The 20,076-nt window shown below is 38.6% G+C and overlaps 1 protein-coding gene across 10 annotated transcripts in view; it reads right to left on the bottom strand.

The window, feature by feature from the left end:
- The window catches only part of CENPE (centromere protein E), an 81,676-nt gene extending 62,929 nt beyond the window's left edge, over positions 1-18,747 (bottom strand). For 6 of the 10 annotated variants that reach the window (XM_043571395.1, XM_043571380.1, XM_043571371.1 and 3 more), the window contains exons 1-12: positions 18,586-18,708; positions 16,719-16,810; positions 13,550-13,639; positions 13,314-13,432; positions 12,028-12,147; positions 11,547-11,628; positions 11,327-11,394; positions 11,189-11,254; positions 6,670-6,721; positions 5,089-5,176; positions 4,608-4,737; positions 3,174-3,293 (exon numbers count right to left, since the gene is read on the bottom strand). In XM_043571395.1, coding sequence (XP_043427330.1) covers positions 3,174-3,293; positions 4,608-4,737; positions 5,089-5,176; positions 6,670-6,721; positions 11,189-11,254; positions 11,327-11,394; positions 11,547-11,628; positions 12,028-12,147; positions 13,314-13,432; positions 13,550-13,639; positions 16,719-16,810; positions 18,586-18,641 — 1,083 coding nt within the window. In that variant the 5' untranslated portion in view covers positions 18,642-18,708. Of the gene's footprint in view, positions 1-3,173; positions 3,294-4,607; positions 4,738-5,088; positions 5,177-6,669; positions 6,722-11,188; positions 11,255-11,326; positions 11,395-11,546; positions 11,629-12,027; positions 12,148-13,313; positions 13,433-13,549; positions 13,640-16,718; positions 16,811-18,585 lie in introns of all 10 variants that reach the window. The other 4 variants (XM_043571348.1, XM_043571352.1, XM_043571361.1 and 1 more) reach the window with 3 other exon arrangements.
- Between the last annotated feature and the right edge of the window lie 1,329 nt (positions 18,748-20,076).

The following is a 20,076-nucleotide window of genomic DNA, read 5'->3' as shown; positions in this document are numbered from 1 at the left end:
AATGATTATACTATCTTATTAGATTGTTATCTTACAGTCAGAAGAAGAATTCAAGATAATGTGAACATACAAAGGACACTTTTAAGTAATTATACATGGTCTCTCTTTTTTAACCTAACTCCCTATGCATTTGTGACAATTTAGAAAGACTATCTCTACTTGGCCCATCTGAACATCTCAAATTTTGCCTTTTGGAAATGAAAAACAATCTAAAATAATTTCAAGAAATCAAATTTTTCAGTTTATATTAAATTGAAAAATTTTTATGAGCTGATTTCTTCTTACTTGAAAGCTATTTTATTTTATTTTATTTTTTATTAAAAAAAATTTTTTTTTCAACGTTTATTTATTTTTGGGACAGAGAGAGACAGAGCATGAACAGGGGAGGGGCAGAGAGAGAGGGAGACACAGAATCGGAAACAGGCTCCAGGCTCTGAGCCATCAGCCCAGAGCCTGACGCGGGGCTCGAACTCACGGACCGCGAGATCGTGACCTGGCTGAAGTCGGACGCTTAACCGACTGCGCCACCCAGGCGCCCCTTGAAAGCTATTTTAAATTTAGGTTGTAAAAGGTATAAAGAACTTAACAAACTCAACACCCAAAAACCAAATAATCCAGTGAAGAAATGGGCAAAAAACATGAATAGACACTTTTCCAAAGAACACATTCAGATGGCTAAGAGACACATGAAAAGATGCTCAACATCACTCATCATCAAGGAAATACAAATCAAAACTACAATCAGAGATCACCTCACACCTGTCAGATTGGTTAAAATTAACTCAGGAAACAACAAATGTTGGTGAGGATGCAGAGAAAGGGGAATACTTTTGCACTGCTGATGGGAATGCAAACTAGTGTAGCCATTATGGAAAATAATATGGAGGTTCCTCAAAAAATTAAAAATACAGCTACCCTACAGCCCAGCAGTTGCACTACTAGGAATTTATCCAAAGGATACAGGTGTGCTGTTTCCAACGGGCACATGCACCCCAATGTTTACAGCAGCATATAAATCTTTTTCTTAAATTTAAGAAACAAAACAGATGAACATAGGGGAGGGAAGAAAGTAAGATAAAAACAGAGAGGAAGGCAAGCCATAAAAGACTCTTAAATACAGAGAACAAATTGAGGGTTGATGGAGGGGTTGTGGGTGGGGGTTAATGGGTAATGGGCATTAAGGAGGGCTCTTGTTGAGCACTGTGTGATATATGTAAGTGATGAATCACTATAGTCTACTCCTGAAACCATTATTACACTATATGTTAACTAACTTGGATTCAACTAAAATTGAAAATCCAAAAAGAGTCTCCTGTAAAAAAAAATAAAGTTGAATCATGTTTGCATAAAAAAACAAAACAAAACAAAACAAAACAATACACCCCCGCACTGTGAAAGTCACTGTTCAGAAAATGAAGAAACAAGCCACAGACTGGGAGACAATATTTGCAAAACACATATTTGGTAAGAAATTAGTATCCAAAAAACACTAAGAACTTTTAAACCCAACAATAAGAAAATAATCCAATTTAAAAATGGGCAACAGATCTGAACAGACATCTCACCATAGATGACATATAGATGGTAAATAAACACATGAAAAGACAATGTCATATGTCACTAGGGAATTGCAAATTAAAACAACAACGAGATACCCACTACACACCTATTAGAATGGGTAAAATCCAAAACACGGATGATACCAGATGCTGAACAATGTGGAGCAACAGGAACTCTTATTTATTGTTGGTGGGAATGCAACCACTTTGGAAGACAGTTTGGCAGTTTCTTATTTGTAAAAAAAAAATTTAATGTTTATTTATTTTTAAGAGGGAGGGAAGGAGGGAGGGAGGGGGATGGAGAGAAGGAGAGAGAGAGAGAGAGAGAGAGAGAGAGAGAGAGAGAATATGTGAGTGGGGGAGGGGCAGAGAGAGAGAGAGAGACAGACGGAATCTGAAGCAGGCTCCAGGCTCTGAGCTGTCAGCACAGAGCCGGACGTGGGGCTGGAACTAGGGAGTGGTGAGATTGTGACCTGAGTCGAAGTCGAATGCTTAATTGACTGAGCCACCCAGGGGCCCCCAGTCTCTTATAAAACTAAACACACTTATCATTTTATACTCACTAGGATGGCTATTATATAAAAAAAGTAAAATAAATAACAAATATTGGTGAAAGTGTGGAGAAATTCGAAACTTCATGCAATGTGTTGGTTGTGCAAAATGGTACAGCTTCTGTGGAAAAGTATGGTTGTTCCTCAAAATGTTAAACATAGAATTACCATCTGACGCAGCAATTCTATAACTAGGTATGTGTGCAAAAGAACTGACAAGAGGTACTGAAATAGATACTTGTACACCAGTGTTCACAGCAGCATTATTCATAATAGCCAAAAGGTAGAATTAACCCACCTGTCCATGAACAGGTGAATGGATGAACAAAATGTGTTATATCCAGACAATGGATAAAAAAAGACTGAAGTTCTAATACACAGTATGACTTGGATTAACTTTGAAAGCCTTTTGCTAAGTGAAATAAGCTAGACACAAAAGGGCAAATACTGCATGATTCCACTTGCCAGAGGTATCTAGAATAGGTAAACTCATAGTGACATAAATGAGAGTAGAGGTTACCAGGGGCTGGAGGGACGGGGGAGAAATAGGAAGTAATTATTTAATGGGCACAGAGTTTCTGTTTGGGACAATGAAGAAGTTTGGGAAATAGTGGCAGTGATTATATCAGTACAGTGTTAATGTACCTAATACCACTGAATTTTACACTTAAAAAATGGTAAAATTTTATGTTTCTATTTTAGCACCATAAAAAATTATGACACAGCTCCCCCCCCCCCCCCCCCAAAAAAAATTAGGTTGTAGACCTCAGCTATTGAGGAGTTAAGAATCTCTGGGTATTTGGGCAGCTCTTAGTTGTAAATCTGCCCCTATTCTTTTTTTCTTTTAATTTTTATTTATTTCTTTTGAGAGAGAGAGTACAGGAGCAGGGGAGGGACAGAGAGAGGGAGAGAATCCCAAGCAGGCTCTGTGCTGCCAGCATGGAGCCCGACACAGTGCTCGATTCCATGAATCATGAGATCATGACCTGAGCTGAAATCCAGAGTTGGACGTTCAACCGACTGAGCCACCCAGGCGCCCCTAAATCTGTCGGTTCATACATACCTCCTCTAACTGTTTTTTAAGATCCATTATTTCTTTTCTGTATCTTTTCAGGAGAGCTTCATCACTTGATACCTCATTAACATAGGGAGTATTCTTCATATATTTGGCAGTGCTGGCAAACTGGGGAAAATACAAGAGTGTTAAGTGTTCAACATCAAAAAAATTAATTAATAATATTTAGGTTTCTTGTAATTACGTTTTATAAAGAAAGATCAATCCTCTTTCCAGGTGGCTTAATACTTTTGAACACAGAGAGTATTCTCTATCCTTGTAACTTACCCTGGCTGCTAGTCTTCAGAAGAGACAGGGAAATATCTTGAAGACATATGCCAACAGAGAACCTACAAATACTGGCTTACTAGAATCCCACCCACCTCTCAAAGTCAAGAGCAAATGCTCCCTCTACTCTGAAGCTTTGCTTCCAGTGTAAAGTACCTCTCCTTCCCCTGAACTCTATTCCATTTATTAATAGTTAATTAATCCAAGCCAATCGTGTTGGAAGACAGGTCTTATCTTACTTATAGTACTTTAAGATTTTTTTTTTTTAATGTTTACTTATTTTTGAAAGAGAGAGAGACAGAGTATGAGCAAGGGAGGCGCGGAGAGAGATGGAGACACAGAATCCAAAGCAGGCTCCAGGCTCTGAGCTGTCAGCACAGAGTCCGATGCATGGCTCGAACTCACGAGCTGTGAGATTGTGACCTGAGCCGAAGTCAGACACAACTGGCTGAACCACCCAGGTGCCCCTTCCCTATATGACTATAAATTGTGAAGTCAGGGACTGTACTTTCTTTGTTTCTTTCATACTACCTTGAGCCAGTGCTCAATAGCTATTTAAAACAATTTTTCTTAGAGTGTATCAGAAGTAACTTTAAGTGGTTCCATGAAGGTGACCATTAAATAACATTGAATCCTTGACTGAGACGGCTATTCTATTGACATTTCTCATTTTTCCTTTTTTTTTTTTTTTTTTAACAGAAAATGTAAGCCTTAGGCTCAGAGCAAAGGCAATCAACAATGAGCTAGCAGGAATTTAAGAGTTATTTTATTATAAACACACACACATATATGTGTTTCTTGGGGTACCTATTTGTTGAAAGTGATACTAGTTTTTCATTCATGGGATTGAGATAAGGTTTCCTTCTACAATAAATAAAGTAGAAAAAGTGATTTTCTTAAAGAGAAATGTATCAGTATAATAGTGTTGGATACAGCAAAACTGTGGAGGTGGGATATGAATAATTGAAATTTGGGAAAATTAAGGAATACTATTTAGTAGACAGTATACCAATTTTATCGTAATAGATATAGTATGTCATTAAAAAAAAAACAAACCCTAATGTTAGTGGGTAATTTTTTCTTTTTAAAGATGATTCCCCACTCCCACAACACCCCCGCCCTGGCCTGAATACTGAAAAAAAAAATCAAACATACCTGTAGAGTAGTAAGGGTTTCATCAAAAGACACTGGAGTAATTGTGCAGATAATACGTGTTTTTGCATTTCCTCCCAAAGAATTCTGGAGAATTCGTGTTAATTTACTGTCTCGGTAATTTATGAAACCACTTAGTGAGAAAGGAGTTTGGGGAAAAAAAAAAAAACCAGTAAGAATTTTTATTTAACAAAAGTGGTTGGTTTTTAATGCAGAACCTTAAATTAGCTACAATTTAAAAATTAATTCATTATAGGTTACATGAGGCAGATCAAAACTACTCAGTAAAAAATATTTAAAATAGAAAGCAAATTTAGGAAGTTGTAGTCATATATTTAAGAAGCTAAGCATGCTCACAGAATCGCAAAAGCTTTTGAACATATTGAAGAAATCAGTACGTTTGAGTGTCACTGAAGTATTAAAATTCTCAACCTAATGAAAAATGTAAGCATTAATAGGTAAATGTACAATGGAATAAACTTACCCAACTTGTCCATCGCTAAGTTTCTTGATCACTTGTCCCAAAATAAATAAACTGCGATTTATATTACAGCCTTCCTTGAGTCGCACACCTGCATTTATTAAGCAAACATAAAAATGAAAACTAACCTCTGTATTAGATGATTAACTAATTTATCAATAAATTGTAAGAGAAACTAGAAATTAAAGGGTTAGACGATAAAGTCTGTGCTTTGGATTAGATCTGAGTCCACCTTTAATACCACTGGTTGAGCTCTTTCCCTGTTCCTCCTACCTAGTAAGTGAATCAGAAAGGTCATCACCTCAGAGAAAGAGCAAAAAGAAAATGATGGCTAAGAAAAAAAATCAGAGGGAAGTAAAGTTCATTTCCCCCAAGAGCCTAATCCCCCAGTTCAAATCTATTTTTTCCAAACCTCCAAATATAGGCAACTATAGACTTACAACCAAATTAATTCCTATTAGGTGCACAACAAAGTTCTTACTTTTAAACTAATATGCTCTCATGAGTCATATACCCCCCCAAAAAAGTACACTGAAAAAGCTCTTTCTCCTATGCTCCATTCAACCAGTTCCTGTCCCCCTACCAGAAAATCACTTTTCTTAGTTGACTCTTGTAGAAATTTTTAGAAATTCAAGTTCATATATGTTTATTTCTTTTATACACAAAGAGTAGCACACTGTATATGCTAATTTGCACTTTGTTTTTTTTCACTTGGCAATATATCCTATCAGTAAACACTGGTGTTTTTATCTTTTATAGCATAAAATTCCATTATATGGACGTATTGAAATTTATTTCCTCAGCACCCTGTTGAGGGTCATGTACGTTTTCAATACACCACATATATAAAAGGTACTACAACAAATAGTTTTGAACAGCTGTTATTTTACAGATGCATTTTTCAGCTATTGCTCTAACAAGCCAGCTAAAACAACAAGCATTTATTTCTTGTTTACAGATTGGAGGATCCACTGGTTTGGTGAATAGAGACCATGCTCAGAGGAGTGTCTCTGTGTCAGGCTGTAGGAAATAAATATAGAAAGGTTTGACATCTTCATGATCTTGAAACTTCCCATCTAAGTATGCTTTTCCATTTGTTTAAGTATTTGATTACATCCTTTAGGTCTGTTTTAAAGTTTTCTTTATTTTGGTCTTGTGTAATTTGTGTTGAGTTTTTTTCCTAGATATAAGATCTTTTAAGTCATTATTGTAAATGGAGTCTTTTTGTACACTAAATATTCTAACTGGTTGTTGTTTGTATTAGGAGTTATTAATATCGTATATTAATTTTGTACCTGACTACCTTCCTGAATTTCCTTACTAATTATGAAAATTTAGATGGTTTTCATGGTACTTTCAGCTTTGTAGCTATACAATCCTACCAACTGCATAGTTTTAGCTTTTTAATTGATGCTATAGTAGCCCCAAATAGATAATTTGCTAGATATGGAAGCTGCTTTTTACATTAGAGTCTTGTCACAAACTTACTATCTTTATTAGCTTCTAAAATGCAAGGTAGCACTTCTTTATTCTGTAAAAGAACAAGATAACACTTAGGCCAAAACATTTACGAGTTTCCATTACCTTCAGCGCCTGTTTGAGCAGCTCTTTCACTGCCTGCAAGATCAACCAAATTCTGTAAGATAGATGAAAATAAAACTTTAGGAAGGGTAACTTGAAATAAAATCCCAATGACTGAAGGAACAATTTTAACACATGGTTTATCAGCATACCCCATCTGTATGCTGGTCTCTCGCTCCACCGGTTAGGTCCTTACCATTTTTGGGTCAAACTGATGTGTATACTTTGTTCCTGCCTTATAATATAGCCTCCATAATGTTGTCAGAATAGATTCTCTATTTACTACACAAAGTTCAAAACCTTACCATGGTGAATATAATTCTTTACAATCTGGCACTTGTGTTCCTCCAGCTTTAAATCCACACATTACTCGCTCTGAATTCTAGCTGACCTACTCACTATGCCCTAAATGCTTCATGTACTTCTATGCTTCCAAGAGCTATCTTTTGCCATTCCCCTTGTTTAGTTAGTTAGTTCTAATTTTCTAGACTATCCTTATTCTTTACTCAGGACCAAAGACAACTGTTACCTTCTTAGTGAAACTTTGCCATCTTTATCCTTCCTCTCCCACACCTTGATCTGCTCTTTCAATTGTGTACCCAAGGGTCTTTATTTATTTATTTATTTATTTATTTATTTATTTATTTATTAAAAAAAAATTTTTTTTTTCAACGTTTATTTATTTTTGGGACAGAGAGAGACAGAGCATGAACGGATGAGGGGCAGAGAGAGAGGGAGACACAGAATTGGAAACAGGCTCCAGGCTCTGAGCCATCAGCCCAGAGCCTGACGCGGGGCTGGAACTCACGGACCGCGAGATCTTGACCTGGCTGAAGTCGGACACTTAACCGACTGCGCCCCCCAGGCGCCCCCCCAAGGGTCTTTAAAGATACAACTTACTCTTCAGCACTTACTGTGTTGAGCTAGTCATTTGTGTCTCTGCCTACACTGTAGCATCTTTAAAAGCATGGGCCTCTCCTTCATTTCACAAATATTGTTGACAACAAGTGACTGCCTGTCATGCTCCAGGCAGTTTGTTAGGTACTAGGGATATGGCAGTGAATCAGACATGTAAGTTCTCTGCTCTCATTGAGCTTTTATTCTACATGGGGCAGGCTGGGGAGAGGGGAAAGTTGGTGAGAAACAAGAAAAAGATAAGAAATGCATCATGGCAGATAATTTTTTGTTGTTTTATTTATTTATTTTGAGAGAGAGTGAGAGAGGGACAGAGAGGATCCCAAGCAGGCTCTGTGCTGTCAGTACAGAGCCCGAAGTAGGGCTTGAACTCACGAACTGTGAGATTATGACCTGAGTTGAGATCAAGAGTTGGATGCTCAAGGGACTGAGCCACCCAGGTGCCTCATTAGAGATAATTTAAATAGAGTGCTGGAAGGGGAAAGAGGAAGGTACAGAATTGGTTCTTTGGACTTGATGGCAGGGAAGTCCTCCCATTAAGCTAGAATCTGGAAAGACAGAGAAGAGGGGCCCAGCCATGCAAAGCCTAAGGGAGCCATACTCCAGATAGAAAGAACAGCTAGTATACCCAGTCACAAAGCAGAAATAAGCTTGGTGTGTTCAAAAAATAGGAAGGACAACAGAGTTGGTGAAGTGGAGTTGGGACAAGACTGGGTCAGAGAAGTGGGTAGGGGTCAGATGGAATGGGGCATGGTAAGCAAGAGCAAGAACTGTGGATTTTCTAAATGTGATGGGAAACGGTTTAAGCAAGAGAGTGACAGACATTTTGGCAGAGAAGGGTGAAAAGGGTGGGTGGGGAAGGACTGGAGAGAGGCAAGAGTGGCAGCAGGGAGCCCATTAGGCTCGTGTAGGAATCTGAGCAAGAGGTGAATGGCGGCTTGGACTAGTAAGGTAGCATGGGAAACAGTAAGTGATGGAGGGATGTGTTCCTTATTCTTCTAATCTCAGAGCCTGGTACTATGCTCAGAACATGATGCAGTCTCAGCAAATATTCTCAACGCATTAAAACAAAGTCAGAGACTTTCACGGATGGGCAGTAATTATGCACTCCTGCTTTAATTATGTCCTATCTCAGACACTACTTTCTCTAAAATACTCAGTCTAATCTTTCTGGTGTAGCATCTACTACAGAAGACCTAGATAAATAATAAAGGGGCAAAGTAGTGATGAAGGCAGCATGAATTGAGGAATAAAACTGGGAACAAATATTGGTGTTCAAAGACACCAAGAGGCACCAATCTATCTGAGAGAGGGCTCACGTGGAGTAGAGGGAAATCAAATCAGGTTGGTTGAGAGTGGCCAGAATTTGCCAAAGGATGCAACATAACAAAAGCAGTACTTAGTAACATTAGAAATCTGCCAGCAGACCACAGAAAGGAAGACCAGAGTCATAGAGGCCAGGTCAGGAGATGAGGACCTAAATGAATGTGATGCCCATGGGAATGTTGAATAAGAAATGCTGATGAATGGACACAAAAAGGGGAAGGCTGAAAAAGATGAGTCGGAACTGACTCAGGTCTAACCTAGGTGACCAGGATAATGTTGGTACTACTGGAAAAAAGGAATATTCACTATGATAGAAAGAAATTAATTTTGTTTTAGACACACTGAAGTTTGAAGTAACAGTGAGACACACAATTATAATCATCTTTATAAAGACATGAATTAGAGCTCAGAGACTCTAGATAAAATACTTGACTGTCATCAATACAGAAACGATAACAGAATGTCTGAGGGCAGACGCAGGAAGCAAGAAAGGCGACAGCAGAACACTCCTATGTTTTAGACAGTAGAGTAGGAGAAAGAATTCCCACAAAGGGAACAGAGAAGAAGCAGAGCCAAAAGGACCTGGATATTATGAACCAGAAAGATCAGAAGACGCTAAAAAACCAAAACAGAACAAAACAAAACAAAACAGAGCCAGAAAATGATCTTTTGAGGAAGACTTCTTTCCAAGAAGATACTTACAATAAGTAGAAAGGCTGAAGGGTTGGACCAGATGGTATCTATATTTTTTTTTAATTTTTTTTTAACATTTTATTTATTTTTGAGACAGATACAGAGCACGAACAGGGGAGGGTCAGAGAGAGGGAGACACAGAATCTGAAACAGGCTCCAGGCTCCGAGCTGTCAGCACAGAGCCCGACGCGGGGCTCGAACTCACGGACTGAGAGATCATGACCTGAGCCGAAGTCGGCCGCTTAACCGACTGAGCCACCCAGGGGCCCCAGATGGTATCTATATTCCCTAGATGATAGAGTGTCAAAGTATATAAAAAAGTCATCAACTTGATTACTGAACATGTCGAGAGTATTAAAGAAATTATTAATAGTTAAAATTGTAGTGAAATATCACAGATTGGGTTTAGAAAACAAAACAGAAGTTAGGTTTTGTGTTTTATTGTTAAATTAAAGCAAGACCATCTACTAAAATAAATTTTATATTGGTACGGTAAAATAACTGAGGTGAACAAGAATTAGAATTTATTAAGACTCTGATTTTTCAAATCTGTAAGTGAATAATTAGAGATTTTTTATTTTTTTTCCCTGAAGTTTTCAAGAATAATCTTAAATCATATCCTACATGAAGCTAAGAAATTTAGACCCTGAAGACAGAAATAAAGCAATATTGGGAAGGAACAGGAAGCAAGCACAAAAAAAAGAGAACTTCTTCAGTGCAACAAGAAGGAAATGGTGGCTTACTTATGTAGAAAAAAGAAATGTTTACATCATGTTTATATTCACTATTCAGCAAACAAGTACTCAATATAAACTACGTATACTGTGTTGGGGCTATCAAGATGAATAAATGTCTTTCTTCCCTTCAAGGGATTTACAGTCGTAAACACAATGTTTATAATATAAAACACTTCCTGGGGCGCCTGGGTGGCTCAGTCGGTTAAGTGGCCGACTTCGGCTCAGGTCATGATCTCGCGGTCCGTGGGTTCAAGCCCCGCGTCGGGCTCTGTGCTGACAGCTCGGAGCCTGGAGCCTGTTTCAGATTCTGTGTCTCCCTCTCTCTCTGACCCTCCCCCGTTCATGCTCTGTCTCAAAAATAAATAAACGTTTAAAAAATAAAAAATTAAAAAAAACCACATTTCCTTATTTTATTTAAGAATGAACTTGAATAATGTGATTTACTTTTTAACCATCCCAGTTAGGTTTTTGTTGATCTCACGAGTCTCAATTCTTTTGGCTGAGACAAAACAACAGCAACAACAATACCAAATCGCCCCCACCCCCGTTTCAAGAATATACTCTTAAATGTGTACGGAAAAACTCTTCCCCAAGAACTCTGGTTAGGAAAAGTGCTTCACTCTAAATTTTAGGAGACAACAGCAATAACATAACAGGAAGAAAGACCCTCTGAATTCGTCCGATGTTTCAGCTTGTAATCTTATGTTTATAGATGAGACTAAACTACCAATTTATAGGTGTTTTTGCCTGTTTAGTTCAGTTAACAGTTCTTATGAAACCAAACATCCAGCAGCCAAATTAAATTATGGTTTGGTCCATGTGGGACGGTATCATGGTCCATCAATACTCACCAAATGGGACACCTTGACGGATCCATCACAATTGGAAGGTTCCCCTTTCTCTCTACTTTCCAAAATCTAGACAGAAAAGACAACTTGTAAAAAATCAGTGCATTTCTAATTGGAAAGGCCAAACAGAGAGTTACCTACCATCCTAAAAATGGTATGAGAACGACTGCTTCTTTGATTCATTTTTGTAATTCCATAATGTCTGTTCTCTGTGAAAAGGGAGTCATATTTCAGGTGTGTATATTAAAATCAAAGAAAAATATTGACTTTTTTTAGAGTGAAAAGTGTGATTTAAAGCCTAAATACATTCAACTGAATAGTTTTTACAAGTGTTTTGGAAAAATACAGTATAAAGTCTTACTCTCTCCTTTTGTGATCCACTTCAAAGCCATTTCTGATGTATAAACAACTTCTTCTGTGAGATCAGCCACATATACATTCCTCTGAAACAAGGTTAAGAATAGAGAAGTCACGAAAAAGTTGCATCTCACAAGAAGGTGTGAGCTAGTATAGAATTCACATGCAGAAGTTACAAATGGAAAATGGATGAAAATAACAAGTAAACTATGATATATACAATTTATTTCTGTACCAAATTCGAACCTGATACTTCCATTTTGCTCTTTTTTAGGAGGCACTTATACCAAAATATCACGGCTGTCAGTGTTTAAAAACGATACATGTTGCTCATATGCTATCTCTATAAACACTTAAGAAACAAAAAAATAAACCATACAAATAGGAGACAGTTTAAAAAATACAGAAATTAAAGGTAAATATTCAAGAACATGAATCCCAATAAGCAAGACTATTTTTAGAACCACACTAGCTCTGTTACTCACGTTGAAGTCTTCCCGAATTATTAAAGGCTTCATTTTTTGAGTGTCACAGAGTAAGTCTGTAATGGTTTCATTGTATATCTCCATGTAAGACACGCGTAAGAGAAATTCTCTGTCAGGAAACTAGCAGAAAAAAATATGTAAAACATCAGAGGTCATCCATTTATGAAAACCTAATACTGAATACTTATGTGATAATATTAAATATTAAAACATTCTGAGAAATTATCTTTGTAAAGCAAACAACAAACAAAACCTCATGTCGTTTTATATCCACAATAAACACAAAAATATAAAAACATGTTTCAGTAATAATGGAAAGTATAGTATCAAAGAATTAGAAGAGGAGAGTGCCTGGTCCAACTCTCTGAACTCAAAATAAAACCTACCAATGGATGTTCAAGTAAGAACATTAAAAATCATTAAAATAGTAATGAAAAAACAAACCTAAAACCAGCTCTTAAGTAACTAGGTTGCTTATTCTGGCCTTCTGCTTTCCTTGTCTTTTTTCTACATGTACTTTTCTGTTTTTTTTTTTTTTTAATTAAAAAAATTTTTTTTAACATCTATTTATTTTTGAGAGAAAGCACGAGCAGGGGAGGGGCAGAGAGTGAGAGGAAGACAGAATCTGAAGCAGGCTCCAGGCTCTGAGCTGTCAGCACAGAGCCAGATGCAGGGGTAGAACCCACCAACCATGAGATCATGACCTGAGGCAAACTTGGACGCTTAACTGACTGAGCCACCCAGGCACCCCTCTCTGTTCCTTTATAAGCACTGGTAGCAGGGAGCCTGGGTGGCTCACTCGGTGGGCATCTGACTCTTGATTTCGGCTCACAGTTCATGAGATCGAGCTCCTTGTCAGGCTCTGTCCTAACAGTGTGGAGCCTGCTTGGGATTCTCTCTCTTTCTTTGCTCCTACCCTCTCTTGAGCACATTCATTCCCTGTCTCAAAATAAATAAATAAACATTAAAAAAAAAATCACTGGTAGTTACACAAAGACAACGAGGAGCTAACCATTCTGGTAAGATTTTCCTGTTCCTCAACACCCACTTTTTGGTGTGATTATTACTGTTTCAGGATTCAAGGAAAAGAATGAAAGAACTTTAAGCTCTACATAGTAAGTTTGTGGGGAAAAAAATGAATCTGTTATGCCTTCTTTACCCATGGCTAATTAAGAGATAACTGTAAATCTACTTCCTTTCATCATTATAAGAAAATATATTAAGGTTTTCATCCTACTATTACTACTTTTCCCTTTATGTACCAGAAATTTACCTAAGTTATTTACCTTTTTAATTTTTTGGAAAATGTCATGAATTGCCCTGGGTATTACTCCCAAATAATCCTCTGAACCCATCATGGTATATGTTTTTCCTGAAGCAGTCTGCCCATAGGCAAATATGGTACCTGTAAAACCAAAACACACACACACATGCAAAGATTAAAAATGAATCTGTAAGATGTGAAACTATCAATACTTGAACAGAAAACCAATACCAAAATATTTCTACAATGAATACAAACCATTGTAGCCTTGTATGGCAGAATCTATGATTGGTACTGCTATTTCTTCATACACATTTTTAGTAGTTTCATTACTATGAAAGACGCGATCTAAAAAGAAAAAAACACATATACAGAAGTTAAATCAAACAAACCAACTTTGTTTTCATTCTCAGTAGTTGTCCAAAGAAATAAAATGGTCAGGATATGATAAGATAAAATATTTAAGACACAATATTCTCTTCACCTTATTGGTCCTCTGAAAAAATATTTCTCTATAAGGTAAGATGTGTTGGTCCTCACACAGAAAAAATACAAGTCAGACTTCTCAGCTATTCTATGTGCTTTTAAGAGTCAGCAGGGAACAGTGGCTGAATACAGGGTTATCGAATCAGACTCTGCAAATCTGGTTCCACCATTTATAAGCTGTGTGACTTTGGGCAAGGTGGTCGATGCCTTTGTGCCTCAATTACCCAATCTGTAAAATGGATATGAATTCTCTTCCTCATAGAATTATTGTGAACCTATAGTCAATACTTAGGAAATATGAACTATTACTACTGAGAAATTTTTTTTTTTTTTTTTTTTTTTTTTTTTAAATTTTTTTTCAACGTTTATTTATTTTTGGGACAGAGAGAGACAGAGCATGAACGGGGGAGGGGCAGAGAGAGAGGGAGACACAGAATCGGAAACAGGCTCCAGGCTCTGAGCCATCAACCCAGAGCCCGACGCGGGGCTCGAACTCACGGACCGCGAGATCGTGACCTGGCTGAAGTCGGACGCCCAACCGACTGCGCCACCCAGGCGCCCCACTACTGAGAAATTTTAAGGTTTATAACATATTTAGCAAGAAGACCTAGCTCAAACTAAAATAAGAAATGCACACATATGGAAGAAGAGACCTAACAAAGCTGAAATGTTACAAGGAATGACCAGTTGGCTGGCTGCTAAAGGAGGCTGGGTTTAGAGTACATTTGTACTGATGAATTCACTAGTCTAGGATGTGGTTCTCTGCTAATTTTGTTAGCATAATTAGCACATTAAAAATGGACTACTCTTTCAACGGTAGCCTCATATTAAAAAACTCACAAGAGGGGCACCTGGGTGGCGCAGTCGGTTAAGCGTCCGACTTCAGCCAGGTCACGACCTCGCAGTCCGTGAGTTCGAGCCCCGCGTCGGGCTCTGGGCTGATGGCTCAGAGCCTGGAGCCTGTTTCCGATTCTGTGTCTCCCTCTCTCTCTGCCCCTCCCCCGTTCATGCTCTGTCTCTCTCTGTCCCAAAAATAAATAAACGTTGAAAAAAAAAAAAAAAAAAAAAAAACCTCACAAGAAATGCATTTCTTTTTTTTTTTTTTTTTTTTTAAATTTTTTTTTTCAACATTTATTTATTTTTGGGACAGAGAGAGACAGAGCATGAACGAGGGAGGGGCAGAGAGAGAGGGAGACACAGAATCGGAAACAGGCTCCAGGCTCTGAGCCATCAGCCCAGAGCCCGACGCGGGGCTCGAACTCGCGGACTGCGAGATCGTGACCTGGCTGAAGTCGGACGCTTAACCGACTGCGCCACCCAGGCGCCCCAAGAAATGCATTTCTAAATCAGGAGGGAAATGCATCCACATGCAATGAGAAATTCAGTGATCACATGGTTTGCATCAAGACAACACATTTGCCCTGTTGGCAGAGCTCTATGGAAAATCAAAGTGCCATCTGAAGGCTGCTTAGGGGTTATGATATCAGAGCAAGGACAGATGGCAGGATAATTCAAATCTTAATGCCATTTGCTTTAGATAAGTGGATAAGTCCAAATCCACGATGGGCATACATGGCTACAGAGAACCCATAGATCATGAGTCTGAATGCTTGTGCATCCCTCTCTCTTGGTTTTATAATCTCTGGCATTTATTGTACTACCTTTTTAAAAAATTATGTTAATACTCTAAAACAAGTCCTTTACCAGAAATTGTTTTCTCTTCTTTACATCTTTGCTCCAAAACCTTTTATGATGGCTTTCTAGCTTAATGCTAGTTCAACATCCTAACCATTCTTACTCCCAGAGTTGTTGAGAGGGCCTCACTGTTGCCCTGAGGTGCCTAAATGACAGCATGCTAGTGAGTCTGACTCTTCCATTTGCTAGCTGTGTGACTCTAGGCTTATTTCAGTTACTCTGAAATGGAAAGGCACCTACTGTATAGTACCTACCACATAAGCTTGTTATGAGGATTAAATGAGTTAATAAATATGACATGCTGAAAACTGTATCTGGCACAATGTCAGCAGTAGACCCATATTAAATCAATATACAAATCAGCTGAGTCAACGTTCAGGGCCTCCATGACCTTCTGCCCCAGTGTCGGTGGTACCATTTTAGAAACCTAGACTAGTTATGTCCCACTATAAATCTCACAAAGCTTATGCTGTCACAAATGTGATTACTTGTTTAAAGCCTCTCTCTCATCATATGAGAAGTTCCACAAAAGCAGGGGTAGGTCTTTGCTGTATTTTAGCAGACAAAGAAGGAATATCTTCACTACTTATTCTTTAAAGAATTTTCTTAAAAATAATTGTGGAAAGTATATACTAAAATCAAAGATCTTAAAGATGACTTGATACCAAGCAACATATTTTAGGCTTATGGGGTTTTAGGCCACAAATACACTAATGAATAAGAGGAAAAAATGTTAGTTTCAACCTTGAGGCACTATGACTATAACTGCATTTTTAAAAATATAATTTATTGTCAAATTGCCTAACATATAGTGTGCTCTTGGTTTTGGGGTAGATTCCCGTGGTTCATTGCTTACATACAACACCCAGTGCTCATCCCAACAAGTGCCCTCCTCAATGCCCATCACCCATTTTCCCTTCCCCCATCAAGCCTCAGTTTGTTCTCTGTATTTAAGAGTCTCTTATGGTTTGCCTCCCTCCCTCTCTGTAACTATTTTTTTCACTTTCCGTTCCCCCATGGTCTTCTGTTAAGTTTCTGAGGTTCCACACATAACTGCATTTTAAATAGCAATTTATTATCTTATTTATCATACATGATGGATGAACAATTTTTGAGTTTTTACTAATGCAGTTTACACAAGGCCTCGTCTGATCTTTAATGACAAATCCAGTATTATGGATAAGCCTTTTGTAGTCCTAATAGGAAAAGGATAATATATTAACTTTTGATGCTATTATAAACTTACCAAAATTGAAGGATTTACTGCCATCAACTTGATAAATAGCATTATTGTCAGTTTTCCAGTAAATTTGGGTATCTCCTCCAAGAGCTTCTTCTCTGAAAGAATAAAAACACTGCATTTTAGTAAAACTGGTCATGGAATTCATGTCATATGACAGATAATTTAAAAGATTCTGTCTTCTGAAAAATATTTTATTTTAGTTAATAAATAAATTTATTTATTTTTAAATGTTTATTTATTTTTGAGAGGGAGAGACAGAGTGTAAGCAGGGGATGGGTGGAGAGAGAAGGAGACAGAATCCCAAGCAGGCTCCAGGCTCTGAGCTGTCACAAAGCCTGACATGAGCCCCAAACTCACCAACTGTAAGATCATGACCTGATCTGGAGTCCGACGCTTATCTGAGTGAGCCACCCAGGTGCTTCTTCTGAAGAATATTTTAAAAGATAGTATTGGGGAACCTGGGTGGCTCAGTCAGTTAAGTGTCGGACTCTTGGTTTCGGCTCAGGCCATGGTCTCATGTTTTGTGAGTTTGAGCCCCATGTTAGGCTCTGGGCTGTTGGTATGGAGCCTGCCTGGGATTCTTTCTCTTTCCCTCTGTCTCTGCTCCTCCTGCTCTCTCTCTCTCTTTTTCAAAATAAGTAAACTTAAAAAAAATAGTAGTATTGACTTATACTATATATGAGAAACATGGAAAATCTGCCTTTGAGGAGCCAAGACTTTTAAGTGGGCCAAGACTTTTAACTCCTGCCTTCTCATGGGAGTTTCCTGGTGAAGTTCTTCATTTCTACCCTCCTACCTAGTACTGGTTGCTGAAAAGATACATTCAAAATGCAACTCTGATTATGTCACTCTTGCCCACAACTTTTAAAAAACATCTGAAATTCTTAACATGGCATACTAGATCTGGAACATGTTTATTTCTCTCTTCAACGTCATCTGGCTCTAAGTTCCTATACATGCCTAACTGCATATCAATTCTGACTGCATATCAGTCCCTTTCAAAAATAAGAGATTAAATATTGTGATTGTAACATAATGGTCTTCTAATGCATTAAGTAATGAGATATTTAAAAACAGGAAATTCCTCATTTATTAACACCTAGTGATATTTAACAAATATTTCTCAAACACAAAATATGTTAGTATTCTGGAGTGAGGGCCACAGATCAGAGAGAAGCAAAGACTTCATTTCCACCCCCCCTCCCCCTTCTTTTCTTCTCTGTAGCATGACTCCTGTAACATTATGTCAACTTAACATTCTGTATTTTTTACTTTATTTTCTGTCTGCCCACTAGAATGTAGATCCACAGGGGCAAGGATGGTAGTGTCTATGTAGTAGAGTACACTGTACTAAAAAAAAAAAAATCAGTATTGATAAATATCAGCCATTCAACGTTCTGAATGTTGAATTCAGTCAATGACTGAAGTCTTGAGTGCCTTTGAATACAATGCAACAAGACAGACTAGTCCTTGCTCTCAAGAAGTACACAGTAATAAGGGAGAGGCAGTTAAGTGCAAAATGACAGATGAGTACAAATAAAAACCTTTCCGATACGACTTCCTTTAAGGTATGGGGTGGGGTGGGGTGGGGTGGGGAAACGCATACGGGGAGAGGCAGTGCAGGGCTGGCGTTGAGGTCTTTAACGTTGGCGAGCCTGAGTTAACATCTAAAAGACTCCTACAGCTGGAAATTGTCTTCTAGATCTTCCGATCCTTCCTCTTGGCCACTACCAGATAAGGACACCGTGGCACAAAGCGGGTAAGAGGCCGAGATACCAGGCAGCAGGAAGGAGCAGCGAGGACTCACTCTGGGGCTCAGGCCCGCGCCAGAGGTCGCAGCTGGGACCCGGTCTCGGTCTGGCCCACCTACCTGCTGTTGAGCGGCCGGACCCGCACGCACACCGCGACAGCCCCTTCCTCCGCCATCCTGCCAGGCTAGATCCCAGGGAACTGGCACAGTTGTTCAGCGTCCCTTCTTCTGAGAGCACCGGCCGCCCCGCCTTTAAGTTTAAAATTTCCCAAACTCCGCGTCTGATTGAGCCGCGGCCTCGTGACGTCATGGGTTGTTCCACTGCGCTCGGCGCGGGGGGCGCGAGGCCGGCGGCGCGTCCACGGATAAAAGGTGGAGGGGGGAATAAAGGATCTGGAAGAGAGTAGGGTTAGGGAGTCACAGAGAGGAGATGGGGGGAGCAGGCGGCGAGCGGCTGTTTTGGCTGCAGCGGAGAGCACTATTATCTGCTAAAAGTCACTGAAATGCAGGCAGCTGTTTACAAACCTCACCCCTAAAGAGTTTGCCGTGTGTAGGAAAATAAGGCAGATATTTTTTTTTTTCACAAAGAGGTAAGACCTTTAAATCCACCAACAGAATTAAGAATCTCCTAACAGCTTTTTAAAATTAAAAACACCCTAAAAGACAAGAACTGAAAGTCACTTCGCTGCCCCGAAACGTAAGAATCTTATTGTGCTCTTTAGAAACTCTGAGTTTTACGTTTTACATTTTCCTTTTTCTTTAAACTCCTATTTCCAATGGCTGTGAGTTCCTAAGAGGAGCTGTTTTGGAAAGAGAATTATTGAACACTGGAAAAACTCTTTGAGTAATACGGTGAACATTTATTAGCAAGAGTGGGAAAGTAATTCTAAATAATTCTTTCCTGGAAATAGTGCTATTTTCTTTTTAAAAAATATGTATCATAGTAAAGTGTTAACATTTTCTTTAAGAGTGATTTCATTCCCTTTCATAGTTGGTTTAAGGAGCTTCAGGAATTATTCCCTTTCCCTCACCAAAAATATGACCAGCAGTTACTAATAATTGTTTATTATTTAGAGGAGTAGAAAATTCTAGTGATGTAATAAAACTGTTTTGGGAGTAAATTTGGCAATATCAATAAAAAGTGGAAGGTATTTATGCCCTTTTTAAAAAAAAATTTTTTTTTCAACGTTTATTTATTTTTGGGACAGAGAGAGACAGAGCATGAACGGGGGAGGGGCAGAGAGAGAGGGAGACACAGAATCGGAAACAGGCTCCAGGCTCTGAGCCATCAGCCCAGAGCCCGACGCGGGGCTCGAACCCACGGACGGCGAGATCGTGACCTGGCTGAAGTCGGATGCTTAACGGACTGCGCCACCCAGGCGCCCTATTTATGCCCTTTTTACAGGCAATTCTGCTTTTAAGAATTTATACATGTATTTGAAGGACTGTGCAAGGATATATGTATATGGGTTGCAGGATTGCTTACAATAGCAAATGGCTGAAAACACATTAAGTGCCAATAAATAATAAATCTGAGACTAGTTAAATGGATGGAATATTATCAATAAAATGAAATGCTATGTAGCTCGTAAAAAGAATGATATAGCTCTT

The sequence above is a fragment of the Prionailurus bengalensis genome, chromosome B1 (assembly GCF_016509475.1).
Source record: "Prionailurus bengalensis isolate Pbe53 chromosome B1, Fcat_Pben_1.1_paternal_pri, whole genome shotgun sequence".
Classification (NCBI taxonomy): Eukaryota; Metazoa; Chordata; class Mammalia; order Carnivora; family Felidae; genus Prionailurus; species Prionailurus bengalensis.
Note: the sequence above shows the minus strand (reverse complement) of the source record. Positions and strands in the feature narration are given on the sequence as shown.